The sequence below is a fragment of the Rhinopithecus roxellana genome, chromosome 5, assembly GCF_007565055.1.
Source record: "Rhinopithecus roxellana isolate Shanxi Qingling chromosome 5, ASM756505v1, whole genome shotgun sequence".
In the NCBI taxonomy this organism is placed as follows: domain Eukaryota; kingdom Metazoa; phylum Chordata; class Mammalia; order Primates; family Cercopithecidae; genus Rhinopithecus; species Rhinopithecus roxellana.
In genome coordinates, this window is record NC_044553.1 from 148748944 (window position 1) to 148766747 (window position 17804).

The following is a 17804-nucleotide window of genomic DNA, read 5'->3' on the forward strand; positions in this document are numbered from 1 at the left end:
TCGATAGTGCTAAGACTATTACTGCGTTCCAGTAATGATAAAAAGGAAGAAGTGTACCTGTTGTGTGTTCATAAGGGAAATATTTTTAGTGTTTCACAACTAAAATCCCTAAATTAATCCGGAGCAGAAAAAAAAATCCATCTCTCCGGAAAGATGCAGCATTTTGAGCATTTGTTAATGGAATTTCCAGAAATAGAAGGGATTCTTGCCATTTTTCTGATGTCCTGGAGGGTGTAACAAATGATGAACTTTACCAATCAGCTTCAAGAAGAGGAATTTAAGACATCTGGTATCATCACAACTCACAGGTCATCAGGAAAAGACAGGTTTAAATGACTCATTACACACACACATACTCCCAGATGTGCACGTTAATTCCAGAAGCTGAATAATAACTGAAATATTTGTGCAAATGTATATGTCAACTTCCCAGTTCCAAATGCATTCCAATTTTTAGAACAATAAAGTTCTTATCAGTTATAAATTTTGCATAAATATTTTATATTTTCACGATTGTCCTAGCTCTTTGACAGTTGGGGTCATTGTCTTAAGTTGTTGACTAGCGCCTCATAACGGGTATTCAAAATTTCTTTCAAGTAAAATATTTATAAAGTTCACGTTATGCTTATATATTACTGCGTTGCCCTAGCTCGCCCGCACAAGCCCTTAGAGCACAACTTGGTCTGGGCAGAATTTGGTTGCTATCGGCTTCCGTAGCGTCCCTAACGACTTCCGCCTCTGGCGGGCCGCCGTGGTGGAGGAACTTCCGGCAGCGGCAGCTCAAGTGGCAAAGGCAAGATGGTGAGTGACTAAGGGTTTCTTTCCGCTGGTGGTCGCGGTGCGATGGGGTCGCCGCGGCCTGAGGCGAGAGACAGAGGCGGCTGCCCGAGGAACTGGGACTGCCCTCTTCTCCTCCTGCCGGCCTGATCTTCTCGGCGAGTGGAGGCTCCCAGAGACCGCGCTCAGGTCCACCGCGGGCCGGGGCCGACTAGCGGGCCTTACCCGGGGGTCCTGGGGCCGGGGCTCAGCGCAGAGAGGTCTTCTGCGTGGGCTTGTGGGGCGGCAGAACGGATCAGGTCCCTGGCTTTGCTGCTCCGCCGACCAGGGCTTTGCTCATCGGCGCTGGGAGTTTCGGGGGCGCCTCTTCGAGTCACCGGGAAAAATGCTTTTTGAGTCGGGCAGCCGAAGGGTGCTGGAGAAGAGGGTGGGATACGTTCCACCTGAGGAGGGGAGAGCGGAGTCGTGGAAGGCCTTTCGGAGCTGGGGGCGTTTGAAGGAGGCCTTAAAGACACTATTATGACAGGCGGAGCTCAAACGGAAAGGGCCCGTGGTGCAGTAGTAATAATAAAAACAGCTAGCATTTATTCATCAATTCACTAAACAAGTATTTACTGAGCACTTGGTGTTTTGTTGTTGTTGTTGTTGTTGTTGTTGTTGTTGTTAAACTTTTGGCTAGCTTCTGTTCCAGACACTGAGGATACAGGGGGTGAGCAGGATTGATGAAGTCCCTGCCTTCATAGTGCGTACATTCTAGAGCAGAAGGCAGACAATAATCAGAAATATGATGTCAGGGGTGGGGTGGTCATTGTTGTATGGTTATTGTATAGAAAGGGAAAACATGGAGGGGTGGCTGCTTTTTATAGAGTCAGCGAAAGTCGCTCTGAGGAGGTGAAATTTGCGCGGACCGAAATTGAGGGAGTAAGCCCTGCAGATGTCTGAGGGAAATGTGGTCCAGGCAGAAGATACAGCAAATGCAAAGAACCTGAGATGGGAATGTTTAACCTGTATCGTGAACACCAAGAAAGCCAGATCTCATAGAGGTTGTTTTGTTTTGTTTTGTTTTGAGACAGAGTCTTGGTCTGTCATCCAGGCTAGAGTGTAGTGGCGCGATCTCCACCTCCCGGGTTCAAGCGATTCTCCTGCCTCAGCCTCCCAAGTAGCTGCGACTACAGGCGCCCGCCACTACACCCGGCTAATTTTTGTATTTTTGTAGAGATGGCGTTTCACTATGTTGGCCAGGCTGGTTCTGAACTCCTGACCTTGTGATCCGCCCGCCTCGGCCTCCCAAAGTGGGATTACAGGCGTGAGCCACCGCACCCGGCCTCATAGAGGTCTTTTACGGATTTCTGTGTAGTATTCTAAGCATGTGCCAAGTACTTTTCCAGCATTTTCTCATTTATTACAACAGTTTCCTCGAGGTAATTTATTTTGATAAGGAAGAAATGGAAACACAGTAAGTGGCTGTACTGGAACACAAACCCCATCGGTTTTTTGTAGAACAGTAGAGAAACACCTAGGTTTTGGCATTCAGCAAACCTGAGTGTGATTTCTGGCTCCATCTCTGACAGGCTTTGTGACAACAGGCAAGTCATTTGAGCTCTCTGGGACTTAGTTTTCTTATCTGCAAATGGGGGGGGGGGGGGGGGTAATGATAGTACCAATATGATAGTGTTTGTAAGAAGTGGGATAATACTTGGAGAATGTTTAGGACACTGCTTGGCATATAGCAGGGGTTCAGTAATTGGTGAACTTGTTATTTGAGACTGAGAAACATGTAAAATGCCCAAGAGGTGAAGAAGTGTTGGTGTATTCATTTAGAAGTGCCTGCGTGGGGCTGATCTGAGGGAGCTGAGTGGACCCTTCTAATCAGGAAGTTCACTCATCTTCATATTTAAAATGCCACCATTTCTGAGACATTGTTCAGTGTTAAGCATTGTCCTATAACTGAAGGGCCTTTTAAAATCCAGAATCCCAATGAGTTTATTAATACACTAAGTTCTTAACACCTTAAAGTGATAGAGCTTTTCAGATTGAGAAGAAAGACCTGCCCGGAAACCCCCTGACTTTAGGGGTAGGAATTAGATAAGGTGCTATTGGAAGGAAAGTCTTCTGGATCTTGGTGTGATCTAAGTAAGGGGTAAATGATTGGTAAACATTTTTCAAGCATGTAAAATGACTTAGCTTTCATAGCCTAATTTTATGGAATATATTCTTGATAGCTTCAGTCTGGTAGTTTCCTATCAAAAGCTGTGAAGCTCCATATTTTCCCCTCAAGAGGGGGTGATCTTAAGACTCTCAGCCTCTTTGGTTGTATCTACTTCTCAATAGAGTTGTTCTTGATTCTAAGATGCAATCAATTGCGAGGTGTACCAGTAATCTATCAAATATCTTTTCAGGGAAAAAGAAATTCTGCCACACTAAATGCACACATTGACTGCAAGTATTACATCTTGTGTTCAAAAATGTTGAAATGAGGGAGAAATGTTACAGACTCACAGGACACGTTACAGACTCACAGGACAGTATGAAGGCGTTCTTTTCAAGTGATCATATTCTGAATTTACATCTGTGTCTGATTTTTCTCCCGCAGGGTCAAAGTCAGAGTGGTGGTCATGGTCCTGGAGGTGGCAAGAAGGATGATAAGGTAAATATGCCAGATTTGTCCTGTGATACGAGCAAATTGTAGAAAATGTGGTCTCGGCTGAGAAGTTCTATGGGGATTCATGAGTTTTAAAAAGTAGAGTGATCCAGTAGTTTTTAAACTAGCCTGTCCTACAGATAGAATAAGTATGCTTTTCATGCTTTAGAAAAGGTTATTGACCTAACCATCAAATAGGTATTTAAGTGTGTAAAAGCAATGACCTTACAGAAGTATTGAAGTAAATTGCCTATAATTTTGGTGTCTAATATCCTGAGGTATGAAGATTGCCTCAAGTTACCTAAACTTTTGGCATATAAGTTGATTCTTACCCCTCTATACCTTATTGGAATAATACGACTCATTGTCACTTACGTGTATGGTTAAAAGATTACATTTATTTTCATTTATTATTATTATTTGAGATGGAATCTTGCTCTGTCACCCAGGCTGGAGTGCAATGGCGCGATCTTGGCTCACTGCAACCTCTGCCTCCCAGGTTCGAGCAATTCTCCTGTCTCAGCCTCCCGAGTAGCTGGGATGACAGGTGCCCACCACCACACCCGGCTCATTTTTGTATTTTTAGTAGAGATGGGGTTTCGCCACGTTGGCCAAGCTGGTCTTAAACTCCTGACCTCAAGTGATCTGCCTGCCTCAGCCTCCCAAATTTTTGGGATTACAGACGTGAGCCACTGCACCCAGCTTACATTTACTCATCATATTTACTTATTAAAATTGCAGGAATGTGAAACAAGTCAGGTTTTTAATAACATCCTAAAAGATAAGGAAAATTGTACCACCTGAAAATAGATGATGGTGGTACAGAAATAAATTTGTGTTTTAATATGATTTTCATGGGACTTTTTTTTCCTGCTGTTCTAACAACTCAAGGACAAGAAGAAGAAATATGAACCTCCTGTACCAACTAGAGTGGGGAAAAAGAAGAAGAAAACGAAGGGACCAGACGCTGCCAGCAAACTGCCACTGGGTAATGACATGGCTCCTCCTTGCCATCTTTCCAGTTCTTAGGAGAAACCATCTCTGTGCATGCAGCTTAGAGTCTGAAAGGGGAAACAGGAAGTAAAGGGCAATTGAAGCTCTAGCTTTGTGATTCAATTTCACCTAACTCTTGAGTGTGACGTTCCTCTAGGTTGGCATACAAGTTATCTTTTGTTTTAAAATACAGTATTATATGATTGTGTCTCACTTTAAGAAATGTCACCGTTTTTCTTTAAAGGCTCCTTTAGTGGATTAAAAGTATAGTGTTAACTTGGGAGGCTAAGGCAGGAGGAGAATCACTTGAACCTAGGAGGTGGATTGCAGTGAGCCAAGATTATGCACTGTACTCTAGCCTGGATGACAGAGCAAGACTCCATCTCAAAATAAATAAATAAATAAAAGTATAGTTTTAAATTACAAAACGCAGGTTGAACTTTACTAACTCAGAATCATGTATATTTGAAATGAAATGCCACTGTGTTGAAATTCAGATCATGCAATACCTGAAGTTACAATAAAATTTTTCAATGGCTTCCTGCCGAACATAGAATACAATTCATACCAAGCAATCTGACCCAGCCCACCTCTCCGATCTCAGCCCTGCCACCCCCCTTGCTCATTGGACACACTTCCTGCCTTACTTTTTTTGACTTTTGTACATATCAGGGCCTTTGCCCTCACTCGTCCTCTGCCTAAAATCTTCTTCTTCCCCCAGTTCTTGTCATGGCTACTTGCTTCTCATGATCTCTCAGGCTTCAGCTCAAATACCTCCCCAAACCCTCATCTAAATATGCTCCTCCCTGCTTAGAAGAAAAAACTAAGAAGAAATACTTAAACTACTTTAAAAAACATTGTTCAGTTAATTGAAGGAAATCAGTAAAACCAGCCATTAGTCTCCCATAACGAATTGGTATGGTGTTGGTACAGAAAAAGACAGGCTACCAGAACAGAGTAGGAAGTCCAAAAACAGTCATGTTACATGGATATTTAATACACACTGAAGGTGCCACTTCAGGTCTGTGGGGAATAGGATAAGGCATTTCCATCAGAGAAATGCAAATCAAAACCACAATGAGATACCATCTCACACCAGTTAGAATGGCGATGTGGAGAAAGAAATGGGAACACTTTTACAGGTTGGTGGGACTGTAAACTAGTTCAACCATTGTGGAAGACAGTGTGGCGATTCCTCAAGGATCTAGAACTAGAAATATCATTTGACCCAGCCATCCCATTACTGGGTATATACCCAAAGAATTATAAATCATGCTGCTATAAAGACACATGCACACATATGTTTATTGTGTCACTATTCACAATAGCAAAGACTTGGAACCAACCCAAATGTCCATTAATGATAGACTAGATTAAGAAAATGTGGCACATATACACCATGGAATACTATGTAGCCATAAAAAAGGATGAGTTCACATCCTTTATAGGGACATGGATGAAGATGGAAACCGTCATTCTAAGCAAACTATCGCAAGGACAGAAAACCAAACACCGCATGTTCTCACTCATAGGTGGGAATTGAACAATGAGGACACTTGGACACAGGGTGGGGAACATCACACACCGGGGCCTGTTGTAGGGTGGGGGGAGGGGGGAGGGATAGCATTAGGAGATATACCTAATGTAAATGACGAGGTAATGGGTGCAGCACACCAACATGGCACATGTATACATATGCAACAAACCTGCATGTTGTGCACATACATGTACCCTAGAACTTAAAGTATAATAAAAAAAATTTTTTTAAGTATATATAAAAGGCATTTCAAAAATTTTTGTCCAAAGGAAATGAAATTAGATTCTTGACTCTTGCCAAATGGAATACAGGTATATGTGTGAAAATAAATAAATGAAAATTAACCTTAGGGAAGAAGAAAGTTTTTGAAGTAAATGGGAAAACCCAGAAACCATAAAAGAAAAGGTTGGCCTATTTGTCTATAAAAATGATACAACTCCCAGCACTTTGAGAGGCCAAGGCTGACACGTTGAAACCCCGTCTCTACTAAAAATCCAAAGGTGAGCCGGGCGTGGTGGCGGCGCCTGTAATTCCAACTACTCAGGAGGCTGAGGCAGGAGAATCACTTGAACCCAGGAGGCAGAGGTTGCAATGAGCCGAGATGGCACCGCTGCACTCCAGCCTGGTGACAGAGCAAGACTCTGTCTCAGAAAAAAAAAAAAAAAGACACAATTCCTTTGTGGCTTGAGACTTCAAAGCCAAAAGAAACAATACTACATGGAAAACATATTTGCCATATATGTGATAAACGGGGTTAATATCCCTGATATTTCAAAATTCTACAAATAGATGAGTATGTATACAGCCAGCATGCAGCAGTGTATATACTGGACTGAGAAACCTATGTAACTTTTTATTAGTACCTATGGGAAAAAATGAACCAGACCCAGGTATCTGATGGGTCAGTAGCTTTTTTCTTCTTTATACAGACTATTCAGCCAGGGTATGTCATTTGGGGCTATTTGGTCATAAACCCCATCCCCATTTTGAAAGTCTTGATTATATAACAGCCAAACTCCCTTTTCCATTTTGGCACCTGCTTACTTAGAGTTACTAAACTGAATTTTTCTGAAGCTATCTCCAACAAAAATGAGCTTATTTTAAAATCTTAATTCCTTACTTGCAAACTTCAGGGTCCACGTATAATGAAACTTGATATTTTAATTTCAGTGACACCTCACACTCAGTGCCGGTTAAAATTACTGAAGTTAGAGAGAATTAAAGACTATCTTCTCATGGAGGAAGAATTCATTAGAAATCAGGAACAAATGAAACCATTAGAAGAAAAGCAAGAGGTGAGTTGAAAAGTTACTTCATTTTCTTTTTTACAAATTGAATTCTATTTAGAACCTAAAATTGTCAACAAATAAATGAAATTCGAGTAGTTGAACCTGTCCAGGCTTTCATGAAGTATTATTAGTTGCCTTTTACTAAGCATCAGCTGCTTTGCAAATCTAGCGAACTATCAGGATCATCTACTTTTAGGTCTAGTCTGTTTTCCTTGGCATTTTCATATATAGGAGGAAAGATCAAAAGTGGATGATCTGAGGGGGACCCCGATGTCAGTAGGAACCTTGGAAGAGATCATTGATGACAATCATGCCATCGTGTCTACATCTGTGGGCTCAGAACACTACGTCAGCATTCTTTCATTTGTAGACAAGGATCTGCTGGAACCTGGCTGCTCGGTCCTGCTCAATCACAAGGTGAGGTGATAATCTTTTTCAAAAGCCCATGGAAGTGCTTTCTCTTTTCACTGAGATCCATCTTCCTGTCCCATGGAAGTAGATCACCAAAGCACTCCTGAGGCAGGAGACGGATGTCGTGATTGGCATTGCTTTGCTGTAAACAGATCCAGCGAACCTCACGTTCCTGTGTTAAACCTTGATGTTTCCTGTTAGGTGCATGCTGTGATAGGGGTACTGATGGATGACACGGATCCCCTGGTCACAGTGATGAAGGTGGAAAAGGCCCCCCAGGAGACCTATGCGGATATTGGGGGGTTGGACAACCAAATTCAGGAAATTAAGGTATGATTGGTAACCATCTCTGGGTTTTTTTTTGAGTTTTGGTTTCTGCTGTCCCATTTAGGATACTTTGGAATTGTTTGATATGTTTGCTTGTTTATTAATCAAACCAGTAGCTGAGACAGAGCTTGCCAGTTGTGGTATTTTTGTATTTGTTAATACTGAGTTAGGTGATAGAAATAACAATCAGTTGTGTGATGGTTCCTGCAGCAGCTGCAGCTTCATTCTTTTTATATGTAATGTTGACTGCATTGCCTGTGTGAATATGTAATGTTTCTGACTGTGTTGACTTCCGTTGTGTTTATCTGGAAGCCTCCAGTGCTTTGTGGAGCTAGCATGTGTACTTGCACACATTTAGACAGTGGTGGGGTTGGAGCATAATCCCAGTGCCTTCAGTGGCCCTGGGGGCTGCAGGGGATGTGGTCATTGAGAATGGCTGTGGGCTGTCTGCATGTTCTTTCATAGGGAAGTCCTTCCGAGCCATCACAGATCTCTGCCAAGGACCTCTGAGGCAGCTGAGAAATAGCCATAATGTCCCTAGATGGGAACAGCCATCAGGAAGTCTTTCCCGGTCCTATCTGTAGTTTAATTGAAAAGGGTGAACTTTAGCTTTCTTAAGTCTCTCTTGCTCAAGAAGAGCTCCAGGCTGACTTCTACTAGAAAGTAAAAGGGGAATTGGGTGCGACAGGGAGATGGAACCGGTGCAGGGAACTCAAGTAGAACAGGTGTCTTCAGTATGTCTTTGCCGCTGATAGAAATCAAGCACATTGTCTCTAAGAAGAGGAATTGAGATTTTTACTTATTTTTGTTGAAAGCAAGATATTCTTATGTTGCCAATTAGTAAATATGCTAATAATTTCAGTAAAGCCTTTCATTTTTACTACTTTTCATAGGAATCTGTGGAGCTTCCTCTCACCCATCCTGAATATTATGAAGAGATGGGTATAAAGCCTCCTAAGGGGGTCATTCTCTATGGTCCACCTGGCACAGGTATGCTCTGTTTTTGACACTTTCCAGGCACCCAGCTGGTCTCTTGAGCAGCAGCATTGGCTAGTTATAATTACTGAACTAGTAAGTGAGGACACCACAATTCCTTAGTGTAAAACAGGGCTGCTCAACCTTGTCTACATGTTAGAATCACCTTGAGAGCTTTAAAAATACTGATGCAAAAAAAAAAAAAGAGAAAAAAAGCCTGAGCTACTTGGCGAAACCCCGTCTCTATAAAAAATTAGCCGGGTGTGGTGGTGCATGCCTGTAGTCCCAGCTACCCAAGAGGCTGAGGTAGGGGGATCACTTGAGCCCTGGAGGTCGAGGCTACAGTGAGCTATGATCACACCACTGCATTCCAGCCTGGGCAACAGAGTGAAAACCTGTCTCAAAAAAAAAAAAAAATGAAAAAAAAAATGATGCCTGGCCCCATCCCCAAAGATTTTGATCTATTCATCTGGAGTATGGCCAAGTCTGGGAGCCATAGTGGAGAAGTGCTACTTTAAAAGCTCTATTCTGAGCACAGTGGCTCATGCCAGTAATCCCAGCACTTTGGGAGGTCAAGGTGGGTGGATGACTTGAGGCCAGGAGTTCAAGACCAGCCTGGCCAATGTGGTGAAACCCCATCTCTACTAAAAATACAAAAACTGGCTGGGTGTGGTAGTGCACATCTGTAGTCCAGCTACTCGGGAGGCTGAGGCAGGAAAACTGCTTGAACCTGGGATACAGAGGCTGCAGTGAGCTGAGATCATGCCACTGCATTCCAGCCTGGGTGACAGAGCGAGACTGTCTCCTAAAAAAAAAGCTCTATTCTATAGTATCAGATTCATTTAAGCACAGTCATTTGAGAGAACTGAGTGTTCCTAAGAGGATCCATGCTGAGGGATGTCCACAATGGAGAGACTGGGAGACGCCTGTACCCAGAGGCCGAGAGCTAGAAGAGATCACTCTCCTACAGCCCCTCAACTTACAGCTTAGGAAATTATGTTTCAGAGTGGCCGGTGACTAACCCAAGGCCCCTCTGGGAGTTGAGCTAGTAACAGGGCTGGAGCTGGAACATAGGCCTCCTGACCCACAGCTGCAGGCCCCCTGTGGGGCTCTAGTACTAAAGGGGCTGCGGTACAGGGCTGGGAGGCAGGACTGGACAGGCAAGTCTGTCAGAGGAGCAGGCAGCTTGTTCAGTGAGCCCTCTGACCACAGAAGCAGCCCAGTGGCTAGACTTGGCTGCTTCTGCACTATAAGATCCTATCCACTGGAAAGGTCCTCTTTATTTTCTGTTCACCTTCCCTCACTGATGCTTTCAGGGAGCAGTTCAGCCTTTGCATCTGCTACTCTGCCGAACATCATTGCCACATGTTGCAAAGCTGAGCTTTGTGTCTGCCATCCCATTTCTGGGAAGTCTTCCCTGTCACATACCAGCTAGCCGCCTCCACACTCCTCCTGTGCCGGCCTGAGGCTGCCAGTTCTGCCCCTAACTGCCTCTGTATCCTGAGGCACCCACCCAGCTCTTGCCAGGTCCTCACAGACCACCAAAGGGTCCTAGGTCTTCCAATTCAAAAATTCTCAAGTTGGGCACTCTTTGCTGACTCTTGTTTTTCTTTTCTTTCTTTCTTTTTTTTTTTGAGGCGGAGTTTCACTCTTGTTGCCCAGGCTGGAGTGCAATGGCATGATCTTGGCTCACCGCAACCTCCGCCTCCCGGGTTCAAGCGATTCTTCTGCCTCAGCCTCCCGAGTAGCTAGGATTACAAGCATGTGCCGGTTAATATTGTAATTTTTTTAGTAGAGACAGGGTTTCTCCATGTTGATCAGGCTGGTCTTGAACTCCCGGCCTCAGGTGATCCTCCCGCCTCAGCCTCCCAAAGTGCCGGGATTACAGGCGTGAGCCACCGCGCCCAGCCGGCTGACTCTTGTTTTTAACCTGAAAGTGAAATATCAGCAAGTAGAGCAGTATTGGAAATGATGTTTGAGCTCTTCCCTGAGATCAGTGGGAGGAACTGCCTCTCCCTTGGAAGGGCATGTCACAGCAGCTCTCATTGTGGGCTTCATCGAGAGCTGGTCGTGTCTCAGCTTTCTGAGCTGGCAGCAAGCCCACCCAGTAGCTACTCTTTTGGAGCAGCGGGCACTGCATGCCTGGAGCTCAGGAACACTGTGTGTGTCTCCTTAGGGCCAAAGCTAGGATTCCCAGACCTTTTTTCCCAGCACTGATCGTTTCCTAGGACTATAGTTTGGCTCTCCAGCCCTGGGTTGGGTGGGTCAGGTTAATGTATGCAACTTTGAAGGGGCCCAAGAAAGGCTCAACCAGAGAAAAAAATGCGATTTATTTCATTAATAGTACAAAGCAATTCTTCATACGGGTAATTATAGTTCACAGTTCTTCAGGGGAAACTGGGTCAAGGTTGGAAAGTAACCAAGTAAAAAGTATTTTCTGACGTTATCATAAGTTTAGGAAAATAGCTAAGGATAATCCAAACATGTGAGTAGATTTTTCTAAATGTCCTCTTGTCTACTCAGGACAACGGAATGTGGCAACACCTGAATTGGTGACATGCCTTAGCATGGGGGCCCACCTGTTTTTTGTGTCCATTTAAGGTGGTAATGATGCGAGTTTTTAAGTTAAAACAGCACTTGAGGTGTCTCTTTAAATCTTTTTTCATCTAAAATAGGTAAAACCTTGTTAGCCAAAGCTGTAGCAAACCAAACCTCAGCCACTTTCTTGAGAGTGGTTGGCTCTGAACTCATTCAGAAGTACCTAGGTGATGGGCCCAAACTCGTACGGGAATTGTTTCGAGTTGCTGAAGAACATGCACCGTCCATCGTGTTTATTGATGAAATTGACGCCATTGGGACAAAAAGGTAGACTTTCTCATGCTTATTTTGCCTTGTTTAGAGGGAACACCGCATAGTTCTTCTCTTGAGAATGAACGATCTCGGGGGACTCTCTCTGTGGCCACAGTTCTTGCCGTGCGTGGTCTTCCATGGATGCTTTAGGCTCTGCTCTCCCAGGAGCCAGGTCACAACTGCCCAGGAGCTGTGAACACCTGGAGATCGGTCAGTTGTGAATAACCATGTCTTGAGCACACACCCTGAGCCAGGACCATCTGGACTCTAGGGACACAGCTGTGAGCACAACAGGCTCTGCCCTGGAGGAGCTCACAGTCAGGTTGTAGGGATCAGACACCAAAAGTGGAAACAAAATAAATGATAGTTTCAGGCACAGAAACTGCTGTGAAAAAATATGATCTGTAACTTAGCTGATGGGGAGTGTCTTAGTCCATTTGTGCTGCTGTAACAAAATGCCTTGGGACTGGTATTTTGTATAAAGAATAGAAAATGTATTTCCCACAGTTCTGGAGGCTGAGAAGCCCAAGATCAAGGCACTGGCATTGATGTCTAGTGAGGGCTGCTCTGCTTCTGAGATGGCACTTGTTCTGCAAAGGGGACAAATGTTCAGGAGTCAAACGGAAGAGCAAAAAGCGCCTATGCTAGTTCCCTGCAGCATTTTTATAAGGAATACATGCTGTACAAGGCCTTTTTTTTTATAAGGAACTCATGCAGTATAAGGCTCTGCCTCATGCCTTTAGCCCTCTCCAAAAGGCCTCATCTCTTAACCACCCAGTAGGGATTAAGTTTCAACACATAAATTTGGGGAAATACATTCAGACCATGGCAAGGAGTGCTGAATTTGTTTTTTTCTGAGCGTAACTGAGGGAGTGCCATGTGAGTTAAACAGGAATGTTTGTTAAGGTGTTTTGTCAAAGTGAGGTCTTTGCTGTAATTCCTCTTGAGCAGGCAATCAGTTGGGTCTTCATTCCTTCCCTTTTTTTTTCCCCAAAGATATGACTCCAATTCTGGTGGGGAGAGAGAAATTCAGCGAACAATGTTGGAACTGCTGAACCAGTTGGATGGATTTGATTCTAGGGGAGATGTGAAAGTTATCATGGCCACAAACCGAATAGAAACTCTGGATCCAGCACTTATCAGGCCAGGTCAAATCTGCTTTTGTTTCACCATGGAGATTAATGTGTTTATATATTTAAGTGTGCTTTGGGAGGCCTATCAAATGATACATAAAAAAGCAAAAACTGCAGTGAAACTTAGGATAATTTACCAAAAATAGGTCCCCTTGAGGCGAGAGTTAAAACAGAACATGATACAGTACTGTGCACCTCGGCCCTTTGAATTCCAGTCTTATGTCTTGATCTTTTCTTTTCCATAATATTCCCTTTTTTGCCTCAAGAACTGACTGCTTTTTCTGGAAGAAATAATTCATGTGATGGTAGGATTTGTTGTTTTTACATTCAGGTAGCATCAGAAGAAACAGTGATTTGTTTGCTGTCTTTTGTAATGTTTCTAACACGACAGGTCTGTCCAATTTCACTCAGGAATTGCTCCTTTCATTTATTTCTGAAGGTACCAAAGTAGACAGAGTTTCTTTTAAATGAAGAGAATTCCAATGTAGAAATTTACAAACGACAAAAATGTATGGTTACTTTTTAAGATTTGGACATCCTTCCCACAGAGTACTGTCTGACTGAAACTTCGTATGTAAGGAGATGGGGTGAGGCCTCTGAGCCATGGGCGAGCCTGGGTTTTGATGGTGGTGTGACTTAAAAACTTTTCGTACCTGCAGGCCGCATTGACAGGAAGATTGAGTTCCCCCTGCCTGATGAAAAGACGAAGAAGCGCATCTTTCAGATTCACACAAGCAGGATGACACTGGCTGATGATGTAACCCTGGACGACTTGATCATGGCTAAAGATGACCTCTCTGGTGCTGACATCAAGGTGAGAGCCCAGCCGTGTCAGCTCATTTCTGGGAATGTGGCCGTCAATCAGGAAAAAGTCTGTATGTGCTTTTGGGATGCTGGCTGGCCTGGACAGATGGGTGTCTGTATTTTAATCATCATATTGGTTTATGATTACATCCAAATAGTATATGTGCTTGTTATTTGAAGTCATTTTTAATGCATCATTTTATGCAGTGAATTGCCCTAAGGCTGTAGCCACAAGGCTGAGTTGCTGGTACTAAGCTGCCTCAGACCCAGGTGACTTTCTCAAGGTGTGTCAAATGTAGCTGCTCAGTCCCACGTCAAGGGAAGGGTATGTCCTGGGAGAACTCTCCCCAGAGCTGCAGAGTGGGGACCAAGCACCCACTGCATTCATGTCCCAATCTGTGTTCTGGAAGGTTCTACCAGATTACACCCTTGGTTTTATGACAAATGTACATGAGTTAGGACATTTCCTCCCAGCTGATCAGAATTTACAGCAAGGCCTGGCAGTGTTGAATATGGGTTCAACTTGCTTTCCCTGGGAAGAGCTGGGTTTTCGTCAGTCATAAGTGCCATGGTTAGGCAGGGACAGCACAAGCAGTGCCTTTCCAGGTCAGCACCTGCCCTGAGCCCACGGATCATTGGCAGTTAGTTAGTCATAGAGAACTAGGTGTCTCTGTTGGTGAGTAAAATCTATCTTCTTTTTAAAAAATTGAAAGATCTTAACATTTTATTTTTAAGATAAAAACTTACTTTGACAATTTTCAAGCCTTCAAAAGAGTTGCAACAATAGCACAGTGATTTACCAAGAGTTAACATTTTACCCATTTGCCTCTTCTCTTTCTATACACAAAACTTTCACCCGAACCATTTGAGGTAAATGACCTGATGGCCATCACCAAACAAACTTCTGTGCCAGGATTGTGTTTTTTGCCGCATCATGTTTTTGCCACAGTAATTACTGGCCAAAAGAAAAACAGTAACAATAACCCATGTAACATGTTCATTTGCTGTCCCTCTCTATCTGTTTCCTTCATTTCTCTTTCCTTTCTAAACAGATCAGGCCTAAAACAATAACAGTAACCCATGTAACATGGGTTATTGTTTTCTTTTACTTTGGGCAAGTAATTACTGAGAAATTAAATAGATTGGAATAAATGCTATACTCTATAGTATTATTCCATAGTATAGATACTGCCACTTAGACTATCTAACCAGAACACATGTTCTCTTATGACTATAGGTAAGTGAAATAGACATATACTGTCAATTGCCTCTAAGTTTCAGGGCATAATTTCGTTTGTTTCCTAGGAATATTATTCTCTTTAAGGAAAGTGGTGGTGTAAGAATTTACTGACTTGCCAAGCCACATAGCTTGTTAGAACCGGAGCCAAAACTAGAACCCACAGCCCCGACCCTTGGGCCAGTCTTCTTAGTTACAGTAACTTCCAGTTTAAGCCACTTCACATCCTTTCAGAAAATAGGATGCTTAAAACATTTTTTAAAAAATCAAAATCTTTCCCAAATAAGCAATTTGTGTTTAGTCTAGGTGTCTCATGCTTTATTTCAGAATAGATTTTTTTTTTTTCGAGGTGGAGTTTCGCTCGTTGCCCAGGCTAGAGTACAGTGGCATGATCTTGGCTCACTGCAACCTCCGCCTCCCTGGTTCAAGCAATTCTCCTGCCTCAGCCTCCCGAGTAGCTGGGATTATAGGTGCCTGCCACTTTCCCTGGCTAATGTTTTCTATTTTTAGTAGAAACGGGGTTTCACCATGTTGGCCAGGCTGGTCTTGAACTCCTGACCTCAGGCGATCCGCCTGCCTTGGTGCTGAGATTACAGATGTGAGCCACCGCGCCCAGCTTCAGAATAGCTTTTTCGGAATTCCTTGTTAGAATAAAAATAAATATTTCACTTTTGAACACACTGTTCTTTCTTACAGGCAATCTGTACAGAAGCTGGTCTGATGGCCTTAAGAGAACGTAGAATGAAAGTAACAAATGAAGACTTCAAAAAATCTAAAGAAAATGTTCTTTATAAGAAACAGGAAGGCACCCCTGAGGGGCTGTATCTCTAGTGAACCACGGCTGCCATCAGGAAAATGGTTGGGAAATTTCTCAATCCCTGAAAGGGATGAGGTTGGGGGAGTTGCTCAGAAGAATCCCTGTTCCCATTGATTTTTATTAGCAAAGCATCCTGTGTCTTTTGGAGTACTATGTGTAAGTGCCCATTGGGTGGTCTGTCTGTTGGTCACTGCAGCAGTCTGCTTCCCAATAAAGCGTGCTCTTTCACATACACTTCCTGTTTCTGCAGTCTCCACACACACCTACCGCTCAGCAGCAGGCTGTGGGTGGACCCAGCTGCAGGGAAGCCTCTGGACAGGAACTCAGGCTGCAGTCACAAGGAGTGTGGACCTCACTATGCGTTCCCCGCGTCACACCCCCAGAGCTGGCGTTCAACAGTAATTACGGCGGGAAATGGTCACTACCACAGAGCCAGGGATATTCGTTGTTTAATAAAGGCTGAGTTAATGTGGCTGTTGCTTCTAAAGGAAGTACAGTGTTCCTTTTTTGGAAGTTTTGTGGACCATGTGTGTTTCAGCACTCTGAGGGCAGAAAATAACTACTGGTGTTCCCAAGAGACTGAGGATTCCTAGAGAGATCTTGAAAGCCCTTGTTCTTGGGCTTAGAAACCTCATCCCTTTCAAGGTGTTCAGAACATGTCAGAACTTCCCCTTCCCTTTCTCCATCTATTTCCTTCATTTCTCTTTCTGAACAAATCAGGCCTAAAGCTATTAAGTGGGGCAGATCAAGGTAAGCGTTCCCTCGACAGGTGGCCTGGTGTGGGTTGTAGGGGCCCATGTTGAATGAGGAGGGTGTATTCGTTTTTTGTAAACAGCACAATTTGGCCAGGCACGGTGGCTCATGCCTGTAATCCCAGCACTTTGGGAAGCTGAGGCAGGCGTATCACAAGGTCAGTAGTTCGAGACCAGCCTGGCCAACATGGTGAAACCCCATCTTTACTAAAAATACAAAAATTAGCCATGCGTGGTGACGGGTGCCTGTAGTCCAGCTACTCAGGAAGCTGAGGCAGGAGAATCGCTTGAACCCAGGAGGCAGAGGTTGCAGTGAGCCAAGATCACATCGCTGCACTCCAGCCTGGGTGACAGAGCGAGACTCCGTCTCAAACTAAAATTAAATTTAAAAAAATAAAAGTGAAAACCACAATTTAATGTCAGTTCTGTTGGTCAGAAGTCCAACATGGTGTCTCCAGGCTAAAGTCATGCTGTTGGCAGGACCGTTCTCTCTGGCGTCTCTAAGGGAGAATCCATTTCCTTGCTGAGCATTGTTGGCAGAATTCTGTTTCTTGGAGTTGTGGGGCCGAGGTCAGCATTTCCCTGCTGGCTGCCAGCTGAGGCCTTTGCCAGTCTGTGAAGGCCACCCTCCCTCCTGACTCGCGGCCCTTCATCTTCCGCCTGCAGCAGCAGGCCCAGTCCCTCTCTCCAGCTGACCCTTCTTTCTGCCTGCCTTTTCTACTCTTATGGACCCTGGTGATTACATTGGACCCGCGCAGATAATCCAGGATAATTTCCCTGTTTTAAAGTTTACAATCTTAATTTTTATCTGCAAAGTTCCTTTTGCCATGTAACATTCACAGGTTCCAGGGCTTAGGGTGTGGCCATCTTTAGGGGCACCACTCTGCCTACCACAGAGGACATTCATACATGGGGTGGCCCAGTGCAGGGTGAGGACAGGGTGCTCGTGGGGAAGGCGGGTGTCAGCCCAAGCAGGGTGTGGAGCTGTCTGTGTGGAGAAGCACCACAGCACGGGGACTCGGCATGGGCAGGGGGAGGCTGGCATCCGTGTGGGGTATACGTGCAGGGCTGGGGTGGTCCGATACGGGGAGTCAATGTGGGCAGCCTGATGTGCAGTACAAGAGCCCAAGTGGGTGAGGAAGGCATCTGCAGGGACGGAATGGTGGCAGGGGAGGGAGGCTGCTTATGTATGGAGGCAGTCAGGTAGGTAAACAGGACAGTGGGAGCCAGGTTTCTCTGAGGAGTTAGACACAGAAAGAAG

General features: G+C 44.3%; 1 protein-coding gene across 1 annotated transcript; it reads left to right on the top strand.

Annotated features, from left to right (window-relative positions):
* The first annotated feature begins 695 nt into the window (after positions 1 to 695).
* Positions 696 to 16025, top strand: PSMC1 (proteasome 26S subunit, ATPase 1). The gene is made up of 11 exons (XM_010373843.2): positions 696 to 801; positions 3371 to 3424; positions 4310 to 4406; positions 7119 to 7243; positions 7469 to 7654; positions 7850 to 7978; positions 8869 to 8965; positions 11626 to 11815; positions 12797 to 12948; positions 13593 to 13747; positions 15671 to 16025. Exons 1-11 carry the CDS (start codon positions 799 to 801, stop codon positions 15803 to 15805), a joined length of 1323 nt encoding a protein of 440 aa, XP_010372145.1. The 5' UTR covers positions 696 to 798; the 3' UTR covers positions 15806 to 16025.
* The last annotated feature ends 1779 nt before the right edge of the window (positions 16026 to 17804 follow it).

Bases quoted from the DNA above. Each gene is read 5' to 3' on its own strand.
- PSMC1 (XM_010373843.2), top strand. The intron at 3,425-4,309 runs GTAAATATGCCA...TAACAACTCAAG, and splicing joins GTGGCAAGAAGGATGATAAG to GACAAGAAGAAGAAATATGA. The intron at 13,748-15,670 runs GTGAGAGCCCAG...TCTTTCTTACAG, and splicing joins TCTCTGGTGCTGACATCAAG to GCAATCTGTACAGAAGCTGG.